The sequence below is a fragment of the Sciurus vulgaris genome (genome assembly GCF_902686455.1).
Source record: "Sciurus vulgaris genome assembly, chromosome: 3".
Classification (NCBI taxonomy): domain Eukaryota; kingdom Metazoa; phylum Chordata; class Mammalia; order Rodentia; family Sciuridae; genus Sciurus; species Sciurus vulgaris.
In genome coordinates, this window is record NC_136463.1 from 35,225,237 (window position 1) to 35,252,650 (window position 27,414).

Sequence of the window (27,414 nt, forward strand, 5' to 3'; positions counted from 1 at the left end):
TGCAGAATGGGTGTTTACTAAGTGAACAAGGAAAGAGAAGTTAATTCTAAGTACAGAGCAGACGAAGCCCAGGGAACCACTGGTAAGATAGATGGAGAGGGTGTGTTTGAGGGAAGCAGGAGATCAGCAGGGACGCGTCAGTCAGGGTACAAAGGCCAAGGAGACAAGAATCAATTGATGTGCTATGGAGAGCCACTAAAAGGTTCGAAGCAAGGGAGTGATAGAATTGGATTGAAATTGGACAAGAATATAACATGACCCGTGTGGAAAATGAGCTTTATGCCAAGCTTCTGTAAACCCTATATCTTGGGACTTTGTGTGACTAAGAATGTTGATATTGTATAGCAGTTCACGAGCATCAATAATGTGCTGTGACTTTATAAAATAACTAGCTTTGGTCTCTCCCTGGTGATGTCATCAGCTTACCAGCAAGCAGGTAAATCATTGTTAAACTACAAGCAGCCTTAACTTTGAGGGGTGCCTTTATATGGTTGCTCAGACCTGGAGGATTGCAGGCCCTGTGCACTCTCTCACCTGATTTCCGTGGCTTTTTTGCCAGCGGGGGAGGCAATTGGGGGAATGAATCCAGAAGTGCTTTACTGCTGAGCTACATTTCCAGCCCCTGTTTATTTATTTATTTTGACACAAGGTCTCACTAAGTTGCTGAGGGCAACTTTGAACTTGAGATCCCCCTGCCTCAGCCTCTCAAGTCACTTGGATTACTGGAGTGTGCAACTACATCTGACTTGTTCTGGCTTCTTGAGTCACGCTCTCTGAACTATGGAAAGCTGGCAATTGCAGCCCTGTACTTAGGAGATTTTTTCAATTACTTATTAAAAAAATAAAAAATTTTTTGCAGTACTGAGGGCGGAACCCAAGGCCTGCTGTACTCTTGAGCACTCTACTGCTGGGCCACACCCCCAAGCCCTTTAGTTTTTCTGTTATTTTTAAGGATGGATGAATTGTAGAATTCAGGTGATTTGGGTATAGCCGTGAGACTTGGGACAGGGCCAATTGAAGGGAGAAATAAGTGACTTCTGTAGGGCTTACCTGAGGGATAGATGAAATTTGCATCAGAAAATGCGGATTCCTGGGCAGTGGCTCCCAGATCTGACGGTGCACCACAAAGGCAGCTCTCTAGGTCCTACCCCGAGAGACTCCTATTCAGTAAGTTTGAGTGTGGCCAACCAGGGCCCTATCTGGTCAGTGGAAGCAACTCAGTTAGGTGGCACCTGCTCTCAGGGTTGTACAAGTACAGTATCAGCACCTCAGAGTGCCTCCATAAATTTTGCAATCTAGCTCTCTGACTCACTTGACCCTAGTCCCAATCCTACTGGGGATCAATTTTAAGGAGCTTCCTTCCCCTCACTCCCCTCCCCATTCAGATGCAGCTAGTACTAATACTCTAGGACCATTGTTGTTAGTACTTGGAAGATACCTATATATGCTGTCCCACCTGTCTACTATCTGCCATCTAGCCCCTCCCTTCCTCTTGTGGTAGCTCCCTAGAGGCCCAGAAGGGTGGTTTTGACTGGCATTTGTTTAATTAGTTCTTTGGAAGCCTTCAAATGATGATGTATAGTCATCTTTTTACTATTTACTAAACACCAAGCAGGCACTGTGCTGGACACTTTTGACATGAATCACATCTTTTGTCTCATATTAACCCAAAGAGAGATGGACCACCATTGTCCCCAAATTCAGATGAGGAAAGTGAGACTTGGATGGTTGGAGTTGACCAGGGTGACCCGGCTAGTAAATGGAAGAAGCAGAATTTAAAATCAGGCCTGACCTCAAGTCCTTGCCCTTCAGTGCTCTGTCACACAACCTAGTTCTTGCTCTGAATTAACTGAGGAACAGTCCTTTCCAGGCTGTCTGCTTGACTTTGAAATCTCCAGGAAGCCTTCTGTCGCTGGGGCTTTACACTCAGACCTAGTGTGGCACCCCAGATTTCTTCTGGGTTTTTATATGTTTTTAAATAGGGTTTTCTGGCCCATGGTGCCATGGCAAACGGGTAAGAGTGGAGCAGGAGCACAGGTGACCCTCAGCAGGGACGGAGTGCTGTCCTTTCCTACACTGTTTGCTGATTAACTCCCTTCTCTCCTGAAAAACCAGACAAGAAGAACTCAGGAGTCAGCAGGACTCAGAAGCCCTGAATAAACTATGGTCCAACTAGGTCAGGGGGAATGACCCTGTGCAGTGGCCTTTTTTTTTTAAAGCCCCCCCCCCCCCCACCAGGTGTGCCCCAGCTCACTAGAGTAGAGTTCCCAGCACTGGTGGGAGAGATTCCAGGCCCCGCCCTCCCCCACCAAAGGGGTTAACCTTGTTTGAAGCACATACCTGCCTATTCAGTCCCTTCCTCCTGGCCCTTTGGTCAGGCTCAGGCTGGTGTTAAGTTGCCCCAAATACCCAGTCTCCTATTTCACATCCTCAGGCAGAGATCCCACAGCCAAGGTGCCCTTTCAGCTTAGCTTTTCCACTGGCTGCTCACTGACAGATAAGCTCCTAACAGGAGGGAAGGGGAGGGTGGAGATATGGGCAAAACCCCAAGCAGACCCCTTTGTCAGCGGGCACAGTGGGCCCTGTACTCCCCAGTATTGTGTTGGGTGGGGCAGGCCTGGGTGCTGGCTAGGGGCCTGGTCCCAGGCCTTTACTGGCAGATGGAACTTGGCTTGGCTGGGGCCCAGTTGTACATATGCTTAGGTTTTACCTTAGGGTGGAAATTGGAGGCTGAAAGTTTGTAAGTGTCAAGAGACAAGGAAACTCTGTGTTCGATGTGTGGGCTGGGAGAACGCAGGGACTGCCTGAGCCAGGCTCTGTTGCTACATAATCTGCCCCAGCCATGCCAGACTCCTGTTCAGACCTCTCAGAAATGTTTCATTGCTTGGGCTGGATTGAACTGAGGCTTGAATGCTGCTAGATGGGATGGGGAAGAAGCCAGTGGACAAAATGTTCCTGTGCTTGGATGGGCCAGCCTCAGCACAGGCTGGGTCCTTGGGAATTGAGATGAAACCTCTCCTCTTTCTGTAGCCATTCCACATATTGAGTAATAAATGAGGTTATTGCCCAGATGAACTGGTTTTAATTTACCTTTCTGAAGTGATAAAGTGTGGGTAAAATAAAAAGTGAAGAGGAGGTTTGCACCAATCACCTCTCCAGTCTCACTTCTTTGGGGGAATCACCACATATTCCCAAACCTAAACTCCACTTCTTCCCTGTCACTTGAACCAGAGCTAATCCATGGAACCTAGTTATAGGGGTTATCAAGTTCTGTGGCGTTGGTCCGTATTCCAGACTGTCTCAGATTGTTTCCCCAAGGAGTAATCTCCAACCATGACTTTCAAAGATGACTTTGTGGGTATGTGCCAGAGTGACAGAATCCAAGAACTGGACCTTCATGTGTAAGTTGGTCTTGAGTATCCAGAGACTATTTTAAAATGTGTACAGAAAGGTAGCAATTAAATGTTTGTCTTGGAATAACACTGGCCTCTGCCTTCTCCCAGGAGCCCTAGCTAGGGAAGATGATTAAAAATAGATCTGAGTAGCACTTCCTGCTTGGCAGATGGCTGATAGCAAATGCTAGGGCTTGCGGCTGACCTTTCCTTTCTGAAATCTGCTCTGTGTTTCCATGATGCTAATTGAGTCCTTCTCTAGACCTAATCAAAGACTCTTTAGCTGGCTGCAGAAACCCATGGCTTGCTGTGCTGGCTGGGCTCTGTTCATGGAGCAACATGAAAGTGCTGGAATTTGCATGGGAACACCCACTCTGTGGTCCAACTGGCTGGTCCTTGTTTAAAAACTAACAAGTTCTGCTTTCAGATGTACTGCCCTTCTGTTAGGGATCCCACACCCTCTCCACCCCCATCAGTGAGGAAAGATTATGGGATAGGGTAGTGAGAAGAATGCCCTGTGTTTAGATGTATATACAATAGACAATGGTCACACAGCAAAATGGGCAGATGGCTGAAAGAAGCAGGGATTTGTGAGATTTGGGTTCTAGGAGTGCTTCTACCCAGTCCATTGCTGTCTTTCCTCACCTTTAAAATGTGATATCACCTGTGTATTCTCCTAGGTTGTTGGGAGAAGCAAAAGGAAAGAGTGCTTAGGACAATGCCCTGAGGCCAGCAAACTGTAGAACATACAAGATATCATTATTGGTTTTATTATGTCATGAAAGTCTATTTGGACCTCTATAGCCTATCTAATCATGGAGGCCCAGTATTTATTCATGTGACCATACCACAAGATTCGAATCCATTTCCTAAATATTGGAGTTTTAGATTTTCCTCCCAGTTTTTTACAATCATAGACTCCTTTAGGTTAACACATCTTTTTGTCTGAGAGATGATTTTCCAATGCCTGATATTTTACAATGAGCCCAACTCATTCTTTCTTTCTTTTCTTTTCTTTTTTTTTTTTTTGCTGTTGTTTGCAGCACTAGGTATTAAATCTAGTGTCACTCTTCCACTGAGCTACATCCCCAGCCCTTTTTAAAAATTTTGATACAGGGTCTGACTAAGTTGCCCAGGCTGGCCTCAGACTCGATCCTCCTGTGTTAGTCTTCCAAGTAGCTGGGAGAGGATGAGAATGTTAAGGAATCATCAGATAAGATGGGTCAGCCAATGAACAGAAAAGACCTGCTTTTTACATGTATAAACAGGAAATTTAGAAACATGAGAGAAGAGCTGTAACTCTGAGTCAGAAATGTTCGTTTTATGTGCGAGGCGTTATTCTCTTGAGAATATGGACTCTCAGAATGTTCACCCTTGTGAGAGACCTTACTCAACCCCCTCTTTTCACAGATGATGCAATCTCAGTTCAGAGTATCAGGGATCTGCCCAAGGACATCATCTTAGTTGGAGCAGATTATCTAGCCTTGCCTGGAAGGGGTGGGATTGGGTAGGCTGGTCATTCTGATCCAGTTATGTTTCATTTGTAGAGGGAATAACAAGAATCATCAGCACCCAATTTAACTACCTCATCTCACAACTTTTAAACCTGGTCCTCAGGGTATGTGAACACGGAGGTTAAGGGTAGATATATGCTAATGTGCTCACCAGAGGAAAGTTTATAACTGGACAACTGCCATGCAGAGGAGAACACATTAATCAACCTACTTTCCTTTGTGAGAGCAACCTGAAGCTCAATTAATTGTTATAAATAAGGCCTATGCTTTTGGTTAGCATTTCTGGGAAAGAGATGTTGAGAACATTTAGGGAATACCTTGTAGCATGAAATGAAAAAATCAGGCATAGGAGATGGTGGCAATCATGGTCAGGGAGATGCAAAACCATGCCACATACAGAAAATTGGAAGGGTTTAGTAAGAAGGAAAGTAGATAATGTCATCCCATTTCACAGATGAGAAACTTGAGACCTGAGAGGTAATGAGAACTAGGAACACATGACAGAGAAAAGCCAGAACTAGGGATTGAATCTAGTTTGCAGAACTTCAGTCAAGCATTGCTTAATGATGGCAGTACATTCTGAGAATTATGTTCACAGGTAATTCCATTGTACTTGCACAGAACCTGGACAGCTATGTATCACTAGGTGTTGTCACTTTATGGGACCCCCATCATATATTTATGGTCCAGTGCTGACACAAAGTGCTGCTGTGTAGTGCATGACTGCACTTAATTCTTTCATCATACCAACCTACTGAATGGGAGAAGTTGAGTCCGTAGAAGGAAATCTTGATGTGAGCAAGAACTTTAAATCTATAACACAAAGAGTTAATAGTGCCAAAGGATCTAAAGGTGGAAGATTTAGGAAGCTACATGGAGACAGACTGAGCTCATGTAAAGGATTTTGGCAGCATCAGAATTATTGGCAGTAGAATGGGCTTCCTGAGGAAGTAGGGAATTTTCTATCTCTGAACCTATCAATATGAAGAGTTTGGTAGAAATGTGGGTAGGAACCATGCTTAAGGCAAGTGGTTAATCTTTAGGGGTCCTGCAAATTCCAGTAGTCTGTGAATCTGTGAAATTGGAGCTGGATAAAGTCATATGTACATTTTAAGATCCTCAACTCTATACCCCACTGCGTGAGATTCCGTCAGATTGCAGTTAAACATTATTCTCTTTCTAGTTCTCCAAGCATTATTCTTCTAATCCTTGTTTGCCATGAAGTCCAGGTTCCAAAGAAAGAAGGAATTTCAAGGGGCTTCTTAGCTTTTGACTTTTCTTTTTCCTTTAAAAGGGTTGTGAAATAAGAACCATCCATTTATTTATTTGGCAGTGAATTGGAAAAGCTGTTTTTAGTCTGGGACTCAGAACATTCCCTTGGTGTGGTCCTCAGCCTTAAACATTGTAGGTCTCCAAATTAAGGGTTTTTTTTTTTTTTTCTTTTCCATTCACTCAAAAGTGACCAAGCTCTGGTAAAGTGATTCATTGTAACACAACTCACAGGAAGCTAATTGGTAAGCCAGAATTCTAATTCATTGATTTACAGTGGAGCACATAATCCTGAAAGCTCAAACTGTGTGTTATCTTCCTTGAAGGTAAACCCACTGGAGTGAGAGAATTAAATTTAGACAGTTGCTAAGTAAATATGGAATCAGAGAAGAGGAATTTGAATAACCTACGAGATTTTCATCAGTACTGACAGATTGAGCCATCCTTCTTCATTAAAGAGACAGATTTTTACAAGTGAATACACTCTAGAAAAATGTCAGAACTTGAAGTCAAAAGCCTTAGGTGTAAGTTCTGACCTTGACTTAACAAGTTGTGTAAAACTGGGGAAATGACTTTAATAGCTCTGGACTTCACTTTCCTCCTCTTGTTTTGGAGGTGAAATCATTAATATATGTGAAAGTGCTTTGTAATTCTGACATATTTGTATCTATTTTAGTTACTTCTGTTGCACACTCTCCTTTTTAGGAAGTGGCTTGGACAACACCCTTGTTAACCCCATCTTCCTTTTCTTCTAGACCTTGGAGTGAGACTCCCTGGATCTGTGCCATTTATTGGTTGCTTGACCCTCAGCATGTTCGTTTTACTTTCTTCATCTGCAAAATAGGGAAGGTGATCGAACCTTCCATCTTGAGTTCTTGAGAAGATTAAACAACTTTGCTCTGAATTGCAGTTCGAATTCTGCCTGGCGCCTAGTAAATGCCCCATATCAGGATGAGCCATTATTTTTGTCTTTTAACAATTTCCCATCTATTTTAATGAGTCATCTCAATCTCAATCTCCATTTTCATTGTAGTGATTGCTTGTTTGACAATATTTAGAAAGCAGCAATTTCTAATGCACAGGCTGCAGGCCTGAAAGGTGGCTTTCCTCTGGCCTCTTTTTTTGGACTGGGTGTAAGGAAGGACTTATTACTTTTGGGTCTGTGGGTTTTACCCACTGACTCCATAGATATTCTTTGTATTATATGGACATTTTTATTTGCCAACACACTGATGGTTTTGGGATCAAGAGTATAGGCTGAAATATAAATCAGGAAATTGGTATTTGTACTTCCCAGGCATATTAATTTGCATTATCCTTTGAAGTAATAGCAACTTTGAATTGTTTTCAAAGGCCTGATGGCTTTGAGAGAAATTTCAGCTCCAGTAGGAAAGCCCTCTTAAAATTTCAGTTCTGTATATGAACTGTAAAGAACCCAACTCTGAATGGCTGGCTGCCTTTACATCCTAATTCCACCACCCCCAGTTTCTAAATGGGAAGCCAGCCTCCCCAAACAGACCTAGTGAGACTGACATGTCAGCCTTTGTTCTATAGAGAATGGGGCTATCTGGTTATGGGCCTTCTCCACTCTTTACTTCTCTGAAGAATGCATGTCTTCGAGGCCTCACTCCTGTGGAGAGGGAGGAGAGGATGCAGGATATAAACAGCTGGCAGCATCTGTGTTCCCTCTGGCTGCAGGTTTCCATTAGCATCTACCATCCTAACCTGCTGCCACGGACTAGAGAGGCTTATTCTGCCCTTGCTACATCAGAGAACACCATATTGCCCAAGTCCATCTGAGGCCAGGGACAGCTGGGAGAGTTGTGGAAGAGGAGCCTTTGGAGTCTGTAGCAGGAGGGGGTTTTAGACAAAAGTGGGACCTTGTAGCCCCTCCAAACTAGCTGTGCTCTTATTTGAAACCATGAAAGTCTGTGGTGATGTGAAAGGAAACAAACATTTATTAAATACCTCTTATAAGCCAGGCTCTGCTTAAGAAATATACATTCACTTAATCTTCATGACATCCCTCTAGAGTAGGGCATTATGGGACCCTGAGGCTCAGAAAGATGAAGCGACTTGCCCAAAGTTACATAGCTAGGAAAGGCTGTGGGTCCAAGGCCTCCCGGGCTCTGCAGCCTGTTTCCTTTCTCATGGGCATCAGGCAGACGTGGCACCACCAGAGTGTAGGCCTTAAAGGATCTCCCATTCCCTAGGTCCAGGCCTGAAGGTGGACAGTCCGTGGAGGCCAACAGGAAAGTGTATTGAAAGGTCTGATTGATAAGTGGCTTGTGTCTTATAATCTCCCCTGTGCAGCAATAAAATGTGACACCCAGGCCCCCTCACCACCTTCTGTTTTTGCAGTTCTAGGCATCATGAACACTCCCATGCCCTTGGAATTTTATGACTCCACACAGCAGATATTTCCTCCTTTAGAGTCAGTCCCTTCCCTGCCCCTCCCTCCATCTGTTTAGGGAATGCAGGGTGAATGGAGACCTACCATAGCCCAAAGGCATGGGAAGAAGGCCTTAAGAAAGCCATCCTTCTGCCCCTAGGCAGCACACATGGCTTTTTACTCCCACCTCCTTGTTTTCTAGATAGATATGTGAAAGCTGTTGGCAAGTCATAAACAGTACAAATGGCTTTATTTTATCCCTGATTTTCCTAGTGACCTATGTCCCAGTCCCAGTCCCAGTCAGGAAATTCTTCCTTTTAATTAACCCGTCTCTTATTTCCACCTAAGCCCATTTCCTCTTGTTCTTATTGTAGAAAAGATGGAAGAATTCCCCTTTAGTCTTCTTTCCTCTTAGCTAAGCAGTCAGTTTCTTAAAATTGCACTCATGTTCTAATTCTGGAAGTCTTCATCATTGTTCTTTATTATCACTCTTCTTACTTTCTCCATATGTTTCCTCAAGGGTGAAATCCAAGCAGGATCCAGTGCTATTTTGCTTAGGTTTCAACCCTTTGGAATTGACCCTAAAAAACCTCACAGGCCTAACCATAGTCAGAGAAAAGAATGAGAAAAAAATATAAAAAGACTAATCTGACTCTTTCCTGCAGAATGGTAGATCTGTTGAACTGGGGGTGGCAGTCAACACTCTAGGTCAAGGACCACAAATCCTCCTTTGTAGCTCTACCTGAACACTTCTGCTCCCTTCCCACTGAGATGCCAAAAAGTGCCTAAGAGGAAATCAGTTGTAACCATCCCTTAAAATGTATAGTGCAGATCTGTAGAGACAGAAAGTAGATTTGTGGTTGCAGAATGTGGGGACAAGGGAAATAGAGGGTGACTGTTAATGGCGAGAGATTTCTTTTTAGAGAACGAAAATGTTCTGGAATTAGATCGGGATAAGGGTCGCAGAACCTTGGATCTACTGAATTGCATACTTTAAAAGAATGTTGATAATGTGAATTATATCTTAATTAAAAAAAAAAAAAAACTCAACTTTACATTTATACCAGTTCTTTTCTTTTTTCAGTACTGGGGATTAAACCCAGAGGTGCTCTACCACTGGCTACATCCCCAGCCCCTTTTACTTTTTGAGACAGGGTTTCATTAAGTTGCCCAGACTGGCTTTAGAATTGCAATCCTCTTGTCTTAGCCTCCTGAGTAGTTGGAACTACAGGCATGTGCCATCACACCCAGCCTAATAAATTCTTCTATAGCTGCATAATAGGAACAGATTCTAACAGCAGAATACATAGAATCTTGAAATTTATGAAGCACTTTCATACTACATAGTTATATATATATATTTTTTTTTAAACAAATCTGGTGTGAATGAGAATACTATTCTAGTGTGCCCATTTTTACACATTAGGAAATTGAGAGGCTCAGAGAAGCTATTTGGCTTGCTCATTAGTAACATAGCTAGTATACGGCTAAGACAAGATTCATACCCTGGCACTCTGACTCTTTGAAGCCCAGGAAATTAATGCCATGTATAAGCATGTTAGATTAAAGAAGAAATACAAGTGCTTTTCCAGGGGTGGATTCACAGAATATTCTAACTGAAAAGTATCCGTGGGAAGCTCTGTTCCCATCTCTGTTTTTGTGAAGACACTGAGTTGCAAAGAGGTGAATCTTTACCTTTTGGCATATTAGGAAAGAAGGAGCAAGACCAGAGTCACCAAAGAAACCATATTTGAAGGACCAAGTGAGTTAGAATGATCCTTCTCATCTCTTCCAGGTTCCTGAAAAGGAAAGATAGGAACCTGTTTACTCTGCACCTTGTTTTACTTATTGTTCTTAACAACCCCATGAAAAAGGCATGATTTCCATTTATAGATGAAAGACATGCAGAAGCTGAGAGAAATTAAATAACTCTGCCAAGCTTAAGTAGTAAGTTGAAGTTGCAAAGCCAGGATTTGAACCTGACATTTCTGATGCCAAGACAAGATCCTCACACCCTGCACAGATATATATAGCTCCCAGATACCACAGCGGGCAAGGCAGGTGGACCTCTGCTTTCCTCATCTTCCCTTGCACCTCCTGAGCTCCCGATCAGCTGAACATGGTTGGCTCTTCCCTGTGAGTGGAGTGGCTCTGTCCTTCTGCTGAATCCTTCATGCTGTGAGGAGTCTGATCAAGTGAGCAGGACTCCAAGGTGAGCACCTGCACCTACCACCAAGGGCAGGAACCCACATATTTCTCTGTTGCTGCCTCCCACCAAAAGTATTCACTCCTCAGTGATTCTCCTACTTTGAAAAGGAGCCACGGCCTTCCAGACTTTCAAAGGGTCCAGAAATTGGTGGTTTTGGCTACTAAACAGGAAATTCTAAGCCCTTTCCGTTCCTTTGAGCTGGCTGGAAGGGCTGGGCCTGGAACCATTACTTTAAAGGACAGAAGAAAAGTTTTGTGTGGTTTGAAAAAACAAAGCAGAAACCCTTTCCTGGAGGCCTGCACACCAGCCTTGGTTGATACACAACATGGGAAAGAACCGCCTTGTTGCCTGGCAGTAATGACAGCAAACAAACGTGTCTGACAGTCTGTTTGGCATCTCCCGGTCTGCAATTCTATTTGCTTCATTCTAATTGCTTCCTTAACTTCCTTTCAGTCTCCCCACCTTCAGTACCACCCTCACTCAAGAGACCTCCAGCCTGTGCCAGGTTGCACCAGGCTGGGTCGGACCCCACAGGATACAGTGACCCCGCCGGACTGTTGTCTGTGTCTGTTTGCAAGATGCCTGTTGTTCTCAGTGGCTGTTTTTCCCATCATAAATATCGACTTGGCAGGGGTCCCAGGGTGGAAGCCTTGGTGGAAGAGCTTCCAGAGAGCTCTGCCTCAGAAAGTGCAGCTGATTCTGAGTGCCAGGCTGAGGAAAAGAGGTTTGTAGACACTGCCTCTCGGGGGGCACTCGAGGAGGTCTTGCTGCCGCAACAGCCTGGGTTCAGCACCCTTGGTAGAGTGTGGGCCTCTGTCAGCATACTCCCGTAGAACAGCCTGGAGGAACTGTAGTGGCCCAGCCTGTGAGGTTCCTCTGGGCCTGGCTGGCATTTTTCTTCTCTGCCACTCACCCTTCCCTCACCCCTACTCTCTAGGAATTCTAATCTGTGTCAGGTGAGAAAACATTACTTCTAGGCTGTGCCCTGAAGCCAGTTGGATCACCAGAGCAGTGACCTATCAGTAAAATGTTTGAGTACATACTCTGAAAAAAATAAACCTACTTATAAATTGTATATGGGAATTGCTGTGGGATATGTACATTATAGGTGTTGTTTCCATTTATAGATGGGAAACACGCAGAAACTGGAGAAGTTAAGTAACTTTCAAAGTCAAGAAATTAGTATAAAAGAAAAACTGAATGAACTTATATATATAATTAGAAAGAAAAAGTCAATAATTATAAAATTGTTTTTAATCTTACTTTATTGAAGGTGATATATGATGCTCCTTTTGTTTAAATAGTGATTTTACATAATTGCTTTTAAGTCACAAAAATAACTAAAAAATGAAAACTTTGCCAAATGCAAGGTTGTTGTGGAGCACAAGCTTCAGGTATTTTGCTGTAGGTGAACCTTTGTGGTGCTCTGTCCCGTTCTAAAAAATTTCAAAGAACCTGCTATTTAAGGCTCTTTTTAATCAGATCAGCTTCATTATTGACATCCTATAGCAGCAAAAAAGCAGTATTCACAATGTGCTAAAAGCAAAGGCAGAAGAAAATTGCCACTGTCACCCTTCCTTTTGGATATACACGATGTATACTATCCCAGAGAAGGTGCTGGTGGCAACCCATATTGTTTTTTTTTTTTTTTTCCAGTGGTGCAGGGGATTGAACCCAGGGTCTTAAACATGCTAGGCAAGTGCTCTACCACTGAGCCATACCCCCAGTCCTCCTCCTTGTAACTGCTCAGTGTAACTTAATTTTGAGGATACAAATGGATAAAAATTCTAGTATTTTCTCCCTACCCTGGAGAATCATCTTACAAACCTTCTGGGAACCCTGCCGCCCTGGAAAATCTCAGCGTTGCCTCTCCCTGCATTCCCCATTGTGTCTAGTGGACAGTAGAGGATCAGTGAGTGCTGGAGAAATAGTGAATATGTTCTTCAGGGCCCTTTTCTGTTAAGAATGGAGTAGCTCTGTTGCTTGGTGTCATGTTACTGTTTTCATCTAGGATTTGTTTTCCTGTAGCCACTTTTTTCCAAGTGTTGAATTTGAAGGTCTTAGCAAATGTGTTTTAGAGGGTGGTGCACCTGATTACACATAACTTAGGACCATGAATTCATAAGAGAATATAATTCTGGAGCTGGAAGGAGACTCTGATGTCAAAATCTTTTATTAAATTAATCAAACAAAAAATAAACTCTGGTATATCTGTAGAATGGAATACTGTTCAGCAATAAAAAGGGGATGTACTATTGTTATAGAACACATGGATGAATCTTAAAGGAATTGTGCTGAGTGAAAGAACCTGATTTTAAAAAAATACTTTATACTATATGATTTCATTTATATAAGATTCTAGAGTGCACAAATAAGTGACAGAAAGTAGTGGTTGCCTTTGGATCCCAGTTAGGGAGGAGATGAAGGGGACAGAGAAGGCTGGATTCAGAGGGGAATGAGGATGTTTGGGTACGATGAATAACTTGTAATCTTATTATAGATTATGGTGCTATCACAGGTATGTGCAGATATCAGAATCAGAAGTGTCCAATGTATACTTTATCATTATTTGGGGGAGGGTACTGGGGATTGCACTCAGGGGCACTTGACCATTGACCACATCCCCAGCCCTATTTTGTATTTTATTTAGAGACAGGGTCTCACTGAGTTGCTTAGCGCCTTGCTTTTGCTGAGGCTGGCTTTGAACTAGCAATCCTCCTGCCTCAGCCTCTCAAGCTGCTGGGATTACAGGTGTGCGCCACCACACCTGGCCCCAATGTATACTTTCAATATGTAGTATATTATATGTCAGACTGCTGTACAATTGTTTGAAGAAAAAAGAAACTAGTAGTAGTTCTCTCTGGAATAAATATTCAATGCCTATTGTATGCCAGATTCACATATGTGTTAAGGATTCAGAGAGATTTAAGACATGGCTCAGACCTTCAGGAAGCCTGCAACCTTGTGAGGGAGTTAGATAAATAGGCCAGTTAAATCCAGGATGTTAAACACTAAGAAAAAGGAAAATACAGGGAACAAGTGGGGTCCAGAACATGGGTGTTGATGGTGCTTCTTCCTGGGGAGGGTCAGGCAAAGCCTTATGAAAGAGGAGCTAAACTGAGGCTTAGAAGGGATCAGGTGCAAGAGCCTCTCCATTTGAGGACCATCCATGGGCAAAGTTGATGAAATGCAACCACCACATGTGACTTGTCTTCACTACAGCAAAGGAAAGTAGCAAGAACAGAGAATGGAGAAGTGGGTGGAGCCAGACATTGAAATTTTGCCTACCCTCCAAACCCTGGGGTTTCTTTGTGCTCCGAGGTTGAACTAACAGTTTATCCAAATCTAGGCTTATGTCAATGGGATGTTGTCCTATGAAAACACTTGGCATGGGCCTCTAGGTTTCAGGTTTTAAGACTGTGACACTCAGAGCTGCTCAGTTGTACCTAGGAGGTCCTATGTTCCCCAGAGATGTTTCAAGAACCGCAACAGGAGAGAGTTGGTGCAGGTCTGGGCAGCAGCTGGGGAACATCCGCTTGCTCCTTGCAGCTGTACCTGGGAGTAAGGGCATCCGGTGCCTTTGAGTGTTGGAGGCAACCAACAGTCCAGCTGCTCCAGAGGCAGTGTTTGAACAAGTAAACCGTTTTGCCATTCTCTGTGGCCAGCAGCTCTAGTCCCTGCCATCCTGACCATCTGACAGAATGACTATCTCATGTATTGTGATCTGTGCCCTGTCTGGTGCTCTTATCCTATCGTCTGTTAACCAGTCACCTCCAGATTTCTTCAGAGTTCCTTGTTTGTTTGTTTTTAGAGCTGTTGTTTTTAGAGTGGTTTTCAAAGCAAACTAGGATGTTAAATTCAGGACATGATTTTCATACCACATTAAAAATGCAGGCAGCAATGCAGAACATGGCTGGCTCATGTCAGCCAGACATCTCAGTGTAACCAGAGGAGGAAAACATGGACAGGGCTTATGTTAATGGAAGTAGATGTCAGATTGCCTGGCAAGCTCTCTGGCTCCTGTTTGTCCTTTTCCCCCACCACTCCCCGGCCGGAAGAAAGAAGCTCATATTTAAGCTAGAGGCTGCGATGGGATTTCTGCCTAGCGAGCATTTCTGTGATCTAGAGATCAAGTTGCTCACACCTCAGAATGGGAGCTCCCATGATCCCATTTAGAAAGATGGTGACTGTTGTGGCAGGTAGGATCCACCAGAAGGCGAGATGAAAAAGTGGGTTCAGTAGTTTGTTCTTCTGTTGGGGATTCTTTGCTGCCTTCAGTTGGGCTGGACAAAGAGAACAAACAAGGGTGCTCATATTGGTTTTCCATGTGCCAGCCAATGTGGGAAAACTGGCCAGCACAGATGGCTGAAATCAAGTAGTACCAGGAGAAGTGAATGTGGACTAATTATCTCAAATGGATTAATCATCTCAGGCATCTTCAGTAGGGAAGCACTTTTTAGTGACATAGCAGGGTTTGGTGTGCCCTGATCCCCCATCTTCTCACCTGAGCTGGTGAAATAGTAGAAGTGTGGGCTGGTTCAAGCTTTGTGCTATTTATTCTGCTTTCTTCCTCTTCCTCACACCATCTGCCAGCTAGACCATTAGCTGGCTTACCACCCGCTTCTGTGTCAATCCTGGAAGGTTGTGCTTGTTATGATTTGGGTTGGTTATCCAAATGGGTAGGTGAAATGGATATCTAACCATCAATTTGTTTTCTTGCATTTCAGTCGTTCCAAGGAAGTCAAGGACGAGCATACCTCTTTAACTCAGTGTGAGTGTCTCTGAATGGTGCATCTCTTATTTGGTGCAAATTTTGAGGGAAGGGGAAGAGCAGTCCTCAACAGTTCCACAGTGGATCCTGACTTCTCTGTAACAAAAACCCTGTGGAGCATTAATCTCCACAATACGTAGTCAGCAACCTTTGGGAATTTTTTTTTTTTTTTTTTTTTTTTTTTTTTTTTTTTTGCAACATCTCTGGCTGAAAATAATATGTTCACCACACTGCCTGCAGTAGTCCTACAGGGAAGAAGCTGGGGAGCTTCTGAGGGAGGTTCAACATGGAGGTCTCATAATCAGATGTGAAATTTGTCACTGTGGGGAGAGAGGGTGAAAAAAGATCTCCACCAGGATCTGCTGAAGAACATAAAGATGGAGTGAAGGCTGACTTAGGGAAGCACTTCTAGCCCCTACTGCAGACCGTGTACACAGCCCACAGTCATTACTGGACCTGTGATTTATAACATCTTCCTGGGAAAGGAAGGTGAAGCTTACATAAGCCTTTTGAACTGTAAAAATGGAAATCTAATGCATTGTTTGAAATAGGTGCTCTGTGAAGGAGTAGTATGTGCAATGTTCAGAACTCGACTTGTGTTAAAGACAAGACAGCTGGCATATTTGACATCTCTGGCTTCATTTAGTCCTCAGTAAACTTGGAGGACCTGCACTCATGGCTTGGACTTCACAGTGTGGTTGTCCTCCACTTAAGTCATAAGATTAAAAGCATTCGTTAGAAAAATTAAATCCTAAGCAAAGTCTCAATCAGGACTATCTTAGACCCAGTGAATCTAATCTTGCAGGTCTGGAATTCATTGCAACTGAGATATTTCTATGTGGCTGTCATTTGGGGGATGTTCTTGACTTAAGTTTTAGATGAGGTTCTTATTGTTGACTTCCCTTGGGACAGCCTTGTTTGGTTGGATTTTTGCTGGAAGTTCAGCCTAAACAATGAATGATGTATGTACATGTGACTAACTACCTATTCTCTTTTTCTTTTGGCATAGAGTTAATGTGGGCTGTGGGCCTGCAGAAGAGCGAGTGTTGCTAACAGGACTACATGCAGTTGCAGACATTTACTGTGAAAACTGCAAAACCACTCTGGGCTGGAAATACGTAAGTATAGAGAAGTCTGCTTGAGGGGGCTATGAAGGGATCAGCACAGGGCCTCACCTTAGAAGAATGCTTTTTTTTTTTTATTTTAGACTTCATAATAATATTAACAGCGTAGAACATTTCCTGACAGATGACTATATTTACTCTTCAGCATCTATGGAGGTTAGGTGTTATTTTCATCTCTGTTTCATGATTAGGGTACTGAAGCTGAAGAAGATTAATAGTATGTCCAATGTTATCCAGCCATCAAATGGCCAAACCAAGAAAGGAATCAATCATTGAGTTGTCTGACTATAGAGCTCTAGACCACTGTACTTTGATGATCCAGTAAATGCTCTGAGAATATTGCCTAGGTCCTAGGTCATGTGCTCGGCAACATCAGACTTTACCCACAAGTCCATTGTAGATGTTATGACTGGACTCTCTAAATGCACAATTCATTCTTTCAACACAGAATATTAAGGTCTCTCGGGGACCTAGGAAGAGTGAGCATTCCTTTGCCAGGGTAAGAGGAGGAGTACAGGGATCTGTTACTTCAAAGACACTGGGACTAGGTGTTCTAACATGTATTGGGGTCACCACACAACCATAAACACAGCCCCATAGTCCTCTGGCTGGTGGCTGAATACCATTTGGGTAGCTAGATTCAGGTTCAGATTTGGCTCCATCACTTGTTTGTCTGTGTGTCCTTAGGCAGCTATTTCATTTTCCTCATTCATGAGAGTTTTTAGTGCTTTAAATAGAATAATGCTGGCAAAATACTTAGATCATCACTTGGCATATAGTGTATGTTAGTGAAGATAAGCTTACGTAGGTTGTTGCTATTGGCAGATCTTTTTCCTCCAGCTTAGGTACATACAGGCGTACCACAATACTTTTTGTTTTGCCCTCTCTGTCATTTTGAGGATATTGAAAAATTGGTCTTTCTGTCATTGGAAGGGCAATTCATTCTATGTAAAATGTCTCAAATTCCCTTACTATTGGTTTGGGAAGGAGCCTCAGGGAATAGTCAAAACTACTGCAGGGTGACTGATGTAGATTCACCAGTGATAACAATTGGACCACTCCAGTGTGGGCTTCTGTTAGTGGGGAGTCTGTCACTTGGTAGGAGGGTAGATGGGAAATAGCTGTACTTCCTGCTCAATTTTGCTGTGAAACTAATATAACTCAAAAAATAGAAAGTTTATTGGGGGAAATACATAAAATAGTATGAGCAATGGATGCCAGACATAAAAGTATGATTCCATTTAAATAACACTTGAAAATGTGCAAGTCATTAAAAAAAATTAAAAACTGCCACAGGTGGAGTCTACAGCGGAGTTTGGCAGAACTGTTTTCAGATTCAGTTTTCTGCATCTCCTTGGAAATGTTTAGCCCTAGAAAGAGAAACTCCAGACAGTGTGCTTTGGGATGCCAACATGGTTTAGGTGCTTGCTTGGCTTGTTGTTCACCAGGGAGAAATTGGCCTTGGCCATTCTGCCTCTTGCCATCTCTCACCCCTCTGAGTGAGTGATGGTGGGGGCAGGCACAGTTGTGGTTTTTACTAAAATATTTTGACCCTCAAAATACTCTTGTAATTATCCTAAATTTTTGATTGACTAGAAAGTCAGGTGGTTAAGTGATGCTTCTGATCCTGGCAAAGGTGGGGTCATTGGTGATTTTGTAGACTCTGGATCTGGTGCTCCTTCCACTGGACTCCTGTCCTGACATTTTGCAAATACCTTTTGCTCAGGGCAATTTAATTTATTTTCTTTTTCTTTTTTTCCTTTTCTTTTTCCTCCACCTGAACACATTATTGTGGAACAATAGATCTTATTTCAAAACCATATTCCTTTGTTGTGTATAAGTGTGTATGCTCCTGTGCACACACGTGCATGTGCACGCTCACATGTGTGGCACCAGGGAATGATGAGTTGTGAAGGAAATCACTGCTGAGCTCATAACTACTCTCTCGGTTTCCTTCACCTTCTATTTTGTGAATGATTCGTCTCTCAACAAGAGACCCAGTTTGGACTCTTGCTCTGAAACCTCAGGGTTTATAGAACAGAAGATACTCTTCATGCAGATTCTGCAGGAACCTACCAACTAGGCTGTAGTGTCTTAATTCCAGGGCCCTAGAGGAAGAACTAATGTTGCTGCTCTGCACCTTGAGCTTAGTCACATAACAGCTCTCGGGAGCAGTGTTCTCAGATAATACACCAGGATGTTCTTAGATGTCTGTTGCTGCAAATGAAATAACCCTTTATCCTGTACCAGTGCAGGACTGCTTTCTGTGGGGCTTATTAATTGGGAGTGCCCACAGTACTATAATTTTTAAAAGTAACCTGCCAGGTATTGAGGTTTCCCTCTGGAGATCTGGCAGTCAGGTGGGGCTTGAGGGCTGCCAGGTTCTTCAGCCTTGGGTTTATACAGCTCCTGTCTCCCTGGAGAAAATCAGTGAAGGAAAAACATACTTGACTCATCTGACAGGAAAACAGCAAAAACAAGGATATAAGGCAGAGACCTGTTTGGCCTCATAGTATCTGGGTTCTCTTTCTATCTTTTCTCTAAGACTAACAAGTTCAGCTTAAAATTATGACCAGACTCTCCTGAGTTCCTAGGAAGTAGCAGAAATGACATGGAAATTTTGTGGATAGATAAAGCTGGCATCAGAAGTCAAGGTCCCCTAAGATTATATATTTATTTTTTTGTGCTGCTGGGGATTGAACCCAGGGCCTCATGCATGCCAGACAAGCACTGTGCCATTGAGCTACATCCCCAGCCCTCTTTCTTTCTCTTAATAGGAATACTTTCTCTTTTTTTACCGTCATTGAATGTATACTTATTCTTTCAGCAATTATTTATTTATTAGTTGTAGATAGACACAATACCTTCATTTTATTTATTTTTATGTGGTGCTGAGGATCAAATCCAGTGCCTCATTTGTGCTAAGCAAGCACTCTACCACTGAGCTACAACCCCAGCCCAAGCAATGATTTATGAAAGATCTGTTAGGTGCCTCACACTTGTCTAGGAGACACAGCAATGAAACAAAACATGAACATCTCTGTCGTTGATGAAGTTTATATTATCACCAAGGGAGACAGATAGTAAAACAGAACTACAAATTATAATGTAAATACTATGGGCAAATGTTAATTTGGGGGTGGGGGAAGGGGAGAGGGAATGCTGGGGCAAATTTTCATTGGGATTTTGAGTACAGTAGTTGGGAAAGAACCTTCTGAGATGTTGACACTTGAGCAAAGAATTAAAAGTGCAAAGATCCTGATGAAATTATTTCATAATACTGAGGAAGTCCTAGTGTTTCCTCAGTTCTGCTGTTAAGTGCAGGAGACAGAGTGCTTGAGTGGTGACAAGTTTCTCAGTGAGTCCGGGTGAAGCCTGGATGGGACCTCAGTGGTCCTGATGCCTGTTGTTGGCAACACCTCTGCTTCTATGCCACAAAAGTTACCTGTTGGTCTTTGGTCACTCAGTTGTCTTTTCTCTTCCTCTATGTTTTGTAGGAACACGCTTTTGAAAGCAGCCAGAAATATAAAGAAGGCAAATACATCATTGAACTAGCACACATGATCAAGGACAATGGCTGGGACTGATTCGACAGCATCTGCCCAACCCAGTGTCCACGTGAACGCCATCCAACTGAACATTCTACCCAAGCGTGAGAGAGTGACTGAACACTTGGTTCCATCCATTTAGGGGCCTTGCCATCGGGGGCATCCTCCCACACTGACGCCATCTTTCTGGTGACCGGCCTCTAAATTGCTGTCTCTGTCTCTTTGCTTTGTATCTGTTTGTGAGTTGATCCTGGCTTCTCTCTCTGTTCTAGTGTTGGCTGAAAACAAAACAACAAAAGGAACAGATCCTTACCACATGGCGGCAGCCCACCTTGAAAAGGGCCCAAGGGCCCATGCAAGAGCTGCCTGATGGCCTCTTGTCAGGAGAGCAGTGGCACAGCACGTGGGTGTTAGGAAGAGGGAAAAGGGGGAACCCCAAGCGTCCTGGGAATGGGCAGGGGGTGGGAGGGTGGAAGCAGGAACAAAATTGCACTGCTCCTAGAGACCCAGTAACTTAGGCTTGAAATAATCAACCTGTTTAAAAGGACAAAGAGAAAAAAATATATACCTCATGGCTGCATTCTCTCTGATCAGAAGCTTCTGTTCCTGATACCGTGTGTGCCAGGATAGCAAATGAGCACAAGCAGTGGCCCTAATTCTAGCTGACAGGGCAAGAGCCTGGTTCTCTTGGGCTGAGCTGGGGAATGTCCTCGCAGCAGTGAGTGAGGTGGGTGAAGTCCTGATGGGTTCTGATCTGGTTCCTCACTCAGCCTCTGGGCTATCATCTCTGCTTCCTTAGCCACTGCAGGTGAGCGCAGAGGGGACTGCCATTTGCAATGAGTGCAAGATGCACATGCCCCGAAGGCTTTGACCAGCAACCAAGTAAAATCAGTAATTGAGGCAAGCAGGGAATAAGAGGGGGGCTGTAGCTTGGGAGCTCCTAAAGAAATGGCTCAGATATTGAGCCAGAAAAATTAAAAGTAAAATCAGTTAGCAATTCTGACTGTCCTTGTTTCCTGACCCTTAGTAATACTGAGTCATATTGCCAGGGGAGGAAGCTGACTGGAACAGTATGAGGAATAGTTCAGATTTGAACCAGTCCAGGTTAGGTGTATCTTTCCTCTTTGAATATGCAGTGGCTTCAGTGGGATCAGCGATTGATTGATTGTGATGTTTTGGGTCTTTTTCTCCACCTCCACGTTGTAGACTGTGGAAAATAAAGGCCCATGGCCTTGAGCCTAGGGATCACCTGGTTGGTGGGATTCTCATGGCCCTAGTTACTCTTCTTGGACCTTCAGTGTCTTATGTGGAAAGAAGTCTGTCCGAGTGGTCCAGCAGTGGGGAGGGGTTACAAATTCCACTATACCCCCTTTGTCCTCCCCTCCCACCCAAACTTCACTGTGTTAGAGAAGTGAAGAACAAATCCCTGCAAGGCTTATAAAAAAAGAGAAGTTTTTTTCCATTTAATCAACACTGTGACGTCTCCTCTTCTGCTTTTCAGCCAGGTAAACGATGCATGGCTGAAACTCATCCAACCGAGTTAATTTCGTTTCGTAGACTGAAAATATTGTAAAGATACTTGTGGAGTAGGTAATTCTCAGCATCTTTCTCCAAGCAGGCTGCTTCTATAGGAAAATTCACCTTAACAGCCTCACAAAGTGAATTCATGGAGATAAGAATCTATAAAGTTGATTAAGATTAAAGCAGCCAACCCAGGACATTTCAGAATCTCATTGTCAGCAGAACCAAATTCCTATAAGAAATGAGTCTATAATGGAAATACCTCCATGTGCTGAGAGTAGAATGGGAGATTTGAGACAGACATGGTGCTGCCCTGCTACTGGCAGATGGAAGGATGACAGAAAACAGGGTAGTTCCATGTTTAGCAATAAACATGCTTCTCCTCTTTAAGACAGAAGGATTTCTAGATATTGAATTTGGGCCAGGCATGGTGGCATACCACTATAATCCCAGCAACTTGGGAGGCTGAGGCAGGAGGAGCTCAAGTTTAAGATCAGCCTCAGCAATTTATTGAGTCTCAAAATAAAAAGGGCTAGATATGTAGTTTAGTGGTAGAATGCCCCTGGGTTCAATCCCCAGTACCAAGAAAAAAAAAATTGAATTTTGTTCTTTAGGGCTTCTTGTCAAGGAAGCAGCCCTAGAGATTAAGTTGTTCTCCCTACTTTATTGCAAGGCCGACTGAGGTTCAGAAGTATTTAATTTCTGCTCCCAGAGAAACTGTCCTTTGGCGCCCAGGCCCAAGTTTTCAAACATTTTTCAACTTTCACATTCCTAAACTGGCTTGCCATGACAGAAATCACAGATTTCCCCTCTTTTTCCCTCCTGAAGCAAGTGGCCTTCATTCATGGATTTGACTAGACCCTTCGCTCAGGGACTATCCAGGCTATTAGAGTCCATTTCATAAAAAGAAAATGGGAGTTAAACGAAGGCAGGTGTTTTGTTTTTAAAACTAGTTGGAATGTAACGGTGTATTGAAACTGGACATGGAGTGTCCTAGAATTGTCAAGGGGCAGAGGAGACCAATGTGCCACTGTTCTTCTTTGGAGATGGGGCTTTTGACTGTTGCATGGATCAGAGCAGTTTCCAGTCAGACCCTGCTTCTGGGTTTTTCCAGTCACTATCCATTGAGCATCCAGTGGGTGCATGGCACCATGCTTGGTGCAAGAGATCTGAGTGTTGGTTTTTCCATAACTACAGGGGGAAAAAAACTCATTAGGCTTCCCTTTGTGTCAGTGAAACCAAAAGTGCTTCTTATAAGTAGCTCCATTTGTGGTTTGTCTAACATTTATCGGTACTGGAGAGGCCACAGCTGAGCAATGGAGACCCCGTCAACCCATGGCCTTGGTCAGTTTATTCTTTAATTTTCTCACCAAATTATTGACTCAGAGCATAACCAAAGACCCCATCCATTCACCCTAAGCAGGTTCAGGGAATTGGAGTTTGTTGATTAAACTTGGGTTGGGTTGCAGGGAGAAGGGAAGAGGAAAGGAGAAGTGAGAAAGGGAAAAGCAGGAAGTTCTATACCTCAGCCAGCAGCTGCCTTCATTTTGAACTGAAGTTCAGCTGGCAGATTTGCATTCCAGCTGCCCTGCACCACCCTAGGTCATACGGCCTTGGCCACCCTGAAGTGCACCCAGGCCCCCCACCCCGACCCCTGGGATATTAGTCTCAGGCTGCTGATGGGTTGATTGGACATGAATCAAATAGAGCCAAACTTGATGCCCACAAGTTCTCAGCTGGGTCTGAGTACTGCCCCAGCTCCTGTGACAGTTAAGATCACATAGATAGGGTAAAGTTAGTCTTTACTGGTGGATCAGTGTGTGCAAAAGAGGTGTCCCCTTTATAATAAGATTTTCAAGTAGATATATATATATATAGATATATATATATGAAAAAAAGTTGCTTGTGAAATATACTTTTGTAAATAATATTTAATTTTTTAAATAATATATTTGGTGCTGTTTTCTCAGATCCCCTGAGAGCACTTTTTATTTTCATTTTAAATTCTATGGTTTCCTCAGCATTTCTTGAAATATATTTTAAGGGAAACAGTAATCACCAATATACTTTTTTTTTTTTTTTTTTTTTTTAAGATCTCTCACTTTAATCGGGATTGAGGCTTTAAAGCAATGCCTGTCTGTATTCCCTCTGCCCCCCGACCCAGTGGAACAGACTCTGCAGTAAATTACCAGGTTAAGAACTGAAATATTTTCTTGCACCAGTATTGACTAGAAAAGAAAATAAATAAAATGAAATAATTACACTTGTTGGGAAAATTCCCAACAAATTGGAATCTTGAATTTGTGTGTGTGTGTGTGTGTGTGTATGTGTGTGTGTGTGTGTGTGTGTGTATGAGAGAGAGAGAGAATGTGAGTGAAAGCACTTTGGATTGTGCCGCCTGTTTTCTTTGGGGACACTAACTACAGTGTTCACTGTGGGCACATAAGGTTTTCCTTCTTTCTCTCTGGTTGTTTTGTTTGAGTGGACCAACAGCACAAACCACGAGGTCTTTGTTTTCCTGAGCATGGAGCTGTTGCCATTTTGTTCCTTTTCTTTGTGTGCTCAACTTTCACAGACTATAAAAAAGAAATCTGTTTGTGAAGATCAAGCAGAGTCAAATCTGTGCTTTTAACTGAGATGTGAGCATATTAATCACATGTCCCAGGGCTCCAGTTGTTTTAGAAGCCACAGCGTGTTAAACATTAGCCAGTTTGGGTTAAAAGAACATTAATAACATAATACACATACCTTCTAGGTAAACAGCTTTTTTTTTTTTTTTTAAGGTCAGATTGCCTCAGGTTCAGGAAGAGGCTGGGAAATCAAATCTTGAATACAATCAACTTACCTATTTTAAAAGAATCTGCCTCAAAGGAGAAAACATGCTAGTCCCTATGAGAAGAGAAAAAGATGAATTTTTAAAAAAATTTTTAGTCATAAAATTTACTGGCAGTAAAAGATAATGCCAAGAAACAAGCGATTTTCTCATTACCCAGTTCTGTCTACCCGTGTGTTTTATATAACATTTTGGTGAAAGTGGGAGTTGGGTTCCCTTTTCCCAACCTGCAGAGACTATCTTACAATACAGAATCTATTTATGCTTGTGTTTACAAACTGTATTTGTTGGATTTGGGTTGTTTTGTTTTTGTCTTTGTTGGCATTTTTTCAGGTCACTTTGCTTCGATAACAAAGGTAATTGTTATCAAATAATTTGTCTTCACTTTTTCCTGTATTTGTACATAGTGATTCAGTATTAGCGAAGTGCATTGTTTCTGTCATATTTCTGATCTGTGTTGGTGCTCATTTGAGAAAATAAAGTTTTCAAATATTAACTCTTTTGAGAATTCATCTGTCTTCATTGACCTGGTATTTTAAAAAATTTTTGGTGCATTATAATTATTCATAATAGTGGATTCATTTTGCTGTATTCACACAGACACATGACATAATGACCCAGTATGTTTTGTCTTGACATTTAACTTTTTTTTTTTTTTATGTTGATGGACCTTTATTTTATTCATATATTTATATGTGGTGCTAAGAATCGAACCCAGTGTCTCACACATGCTAAGCAAGTGCTCGACCATTGAGCTACAGCCCCAGCCCAACATTTAACTTTTAAAGTAGTGGAAGGCCTGCAGAAGATACCATTCCAGTCACAGACCTGTCAACTGAGACCACTTTTCCAAGACAGTTGACCAGTTAATGAATAAATGGCAGATCTCCTGCTTATCTACCAATGCTTCTCCTTGCTATGGATATCTGAAATGCATGCTTTATCCAGTTATCTATACCAAACCCCACATTCTTAGATAGATTTATTTACTTATTTATTGTGTGATACCAGGGATTGAACCAGGGGTACTCTACCACTGAACTACATCCCAGCCATTTTTATTTTGAAACAGGGTCTTACTAAGTCATCCAGGCTGGCCTTGAACCTGCCTCAGCCTCCAGATTCTCTGGGATTATAAGCATGTACCACCATGCCCAGCTCTACAAGCTTTTCTGATGACATCATTTTCTTTGGTGGATATAAGATGACAAAGTAAGGGGGCGGGAAGCAAAACAACAAAATTTATGTCATAAAGGTTTGGTATCTCTGATTGTTAACAAAGGTAAATATTCTCAGTTCCAATATATGGAAAATAAAAATCAAGTCTTCTTGCTGGTTCAACAAATATCTATTAAACAAATATTAGATTTTAGGCACTGGGTGAGGCAATTCTATTCTAATCAGCCTTTTCTTTTCCAAGTGCCCTTCCTTGAGTCTTACCCATATGCACACAGTCTTGAATATCAAATCAGTGTGAGTACAGTTTTATGTCTGGTACCTTCATTTAACAAGGCTGAAGATTTATGTCATCGTTTACATTATAAAGTAAACATTTTGTCTCTTAGGGAGTTCCACTTTGCACAGGCAAGTGTGTGTGTTTTCACATTGGTGATATTTTAGTTTTTTGCAGTACTGAGGACTGAATCCAAGGGTACTCTACAACTGAGCTACATCCCCACCCCTTTTTATTTTGAAACTTGCTAAATTGTCCTCACTGGCCTCAAACTCATGATCCTCCTGTCTCAGATTCTCTCCTGAGTTGTTGGGAGTCCAGGCATGTGCCACCATGCCTGGCTTGGTGATAATATTTTAAAAGCCTATTCCATATAAAAGGACATACCTTCTCTATTTCCCATGGATTTTCACTTACCCTTTCTGGGCCCAGCTGCAGTTGACTTTTATTTGTCATTGAGTATTATCTTCTTCCTGTGACCTGTTTTGCTTCAGTGGACATGCCTGTTATCATTTCACTCTTGTCTCTCTTTTGCAGACAGGGACAAGAGAAAAAATAACATGTGCAGTGGACAACCAGTCTCAGGCCAGCCATCCTTGGGTCTGTGTTCTTCCAAGTTCTTATTCCCCATGGCAGCTGCCATGGAGATCAGGCTGGGGGGAAGGAAGGAGTGAGCACCAGTGTTCATTGAGTGCCTGGGTTTGTGCCAGGCCCTGAGTGTTTTGCAGGGTCCTCACAATCACATGCTTCCTCACGTTGTCCTAGGAGTTCTGCCCATCCAGTGGGAAAGCTATGATGTGTGCTAATTATCCTCATTTTGTAGATGTTAAAATTGAGGTTTTGCAAGTTTCATTATTAGTGACAGAGTCAGGAACTGTAGACCATCTGGCTTTACCAACTCTAGGTTCTTCCTCTCTACCATGTTCCAAGTTTTAACCTTTCTCTTCCAGCCCTGTTGATTCTGCTTAGTGATACATGACACTTTCCCTGTCTGTCTTGACTTCTTAATAAATAAGAACTGAGGGAATGCAAATTAGAAAATTAACATGAAACAGTTTAAAAAGTCAAGGCTACCTGAAAAGTACTGTGTATTCCATAGCTAAATTTAAGTTTGGCTTTTTTTTTTTTAATACTCTCCAGTGCATTGCAGATGTAATCTTTGGCACCTTCCATTAATAGTAGGTGCTGAATAAGTGCTCGAATGGACATTGAATTAATGGAGATGGTGGAGAATTAACAGCCTTAAAAATTCCATTTAATATGCTAGTGTGCCTAAGAAGAGAACAAAGCACAAAATGCTTCATACATGAGGTAAATGAGTACACCATTAGAGATCAGTGTTATTTGCATTGCTTTGTTCAACAACATTTTTTTAGAATATCTATTTT

The 27,414-nt window shown here is 42.6% G+C and overlaps 1 protein-coding gene across 7 annotated transcripts in view; it reads left to right on the forward strand.

Annotated features, from left to right (window-relative positions):
- YPEL2 (yippee like 2) overlaps window positions 1-25,081 on the forward strand; it is a 61,753-nt gene extending 36,672 nt beyond the window's left edge. For 4 of the 7 annotated variants that reach the window (XM_079131488.1, XM_079131487.1, XM_079131489.1 and 1 more), the window contains 3 exons: window positions 15,504-15,547; window positions 16,557-16,665; window positions 20,169-24,002. In XM_079131488.1, the coding sequence (XP_078987614.1) occupies window positions 15,504-15,547; window positions 16,557-16,665; window positions 20,169-20,258 (243 nt within the window). In that variant the 3' untranslated portion in view covers window positions 20,259-24,002. Of the gene's footprint in view, window positions 1-15,503; window positions 15,548-16,556; window positions 16,666-20,168; window positions 24,003-24,523 lie in introns of those variants that run through there. The other 3 variants (XR_013762478.1, XR_013762479.1, XR_013762480.1) reach the window with 3 other exon arrangements.
- The last annotated feature ends 2,333 nt before the right edge of the window (window positions 25,082-27,414 follow it).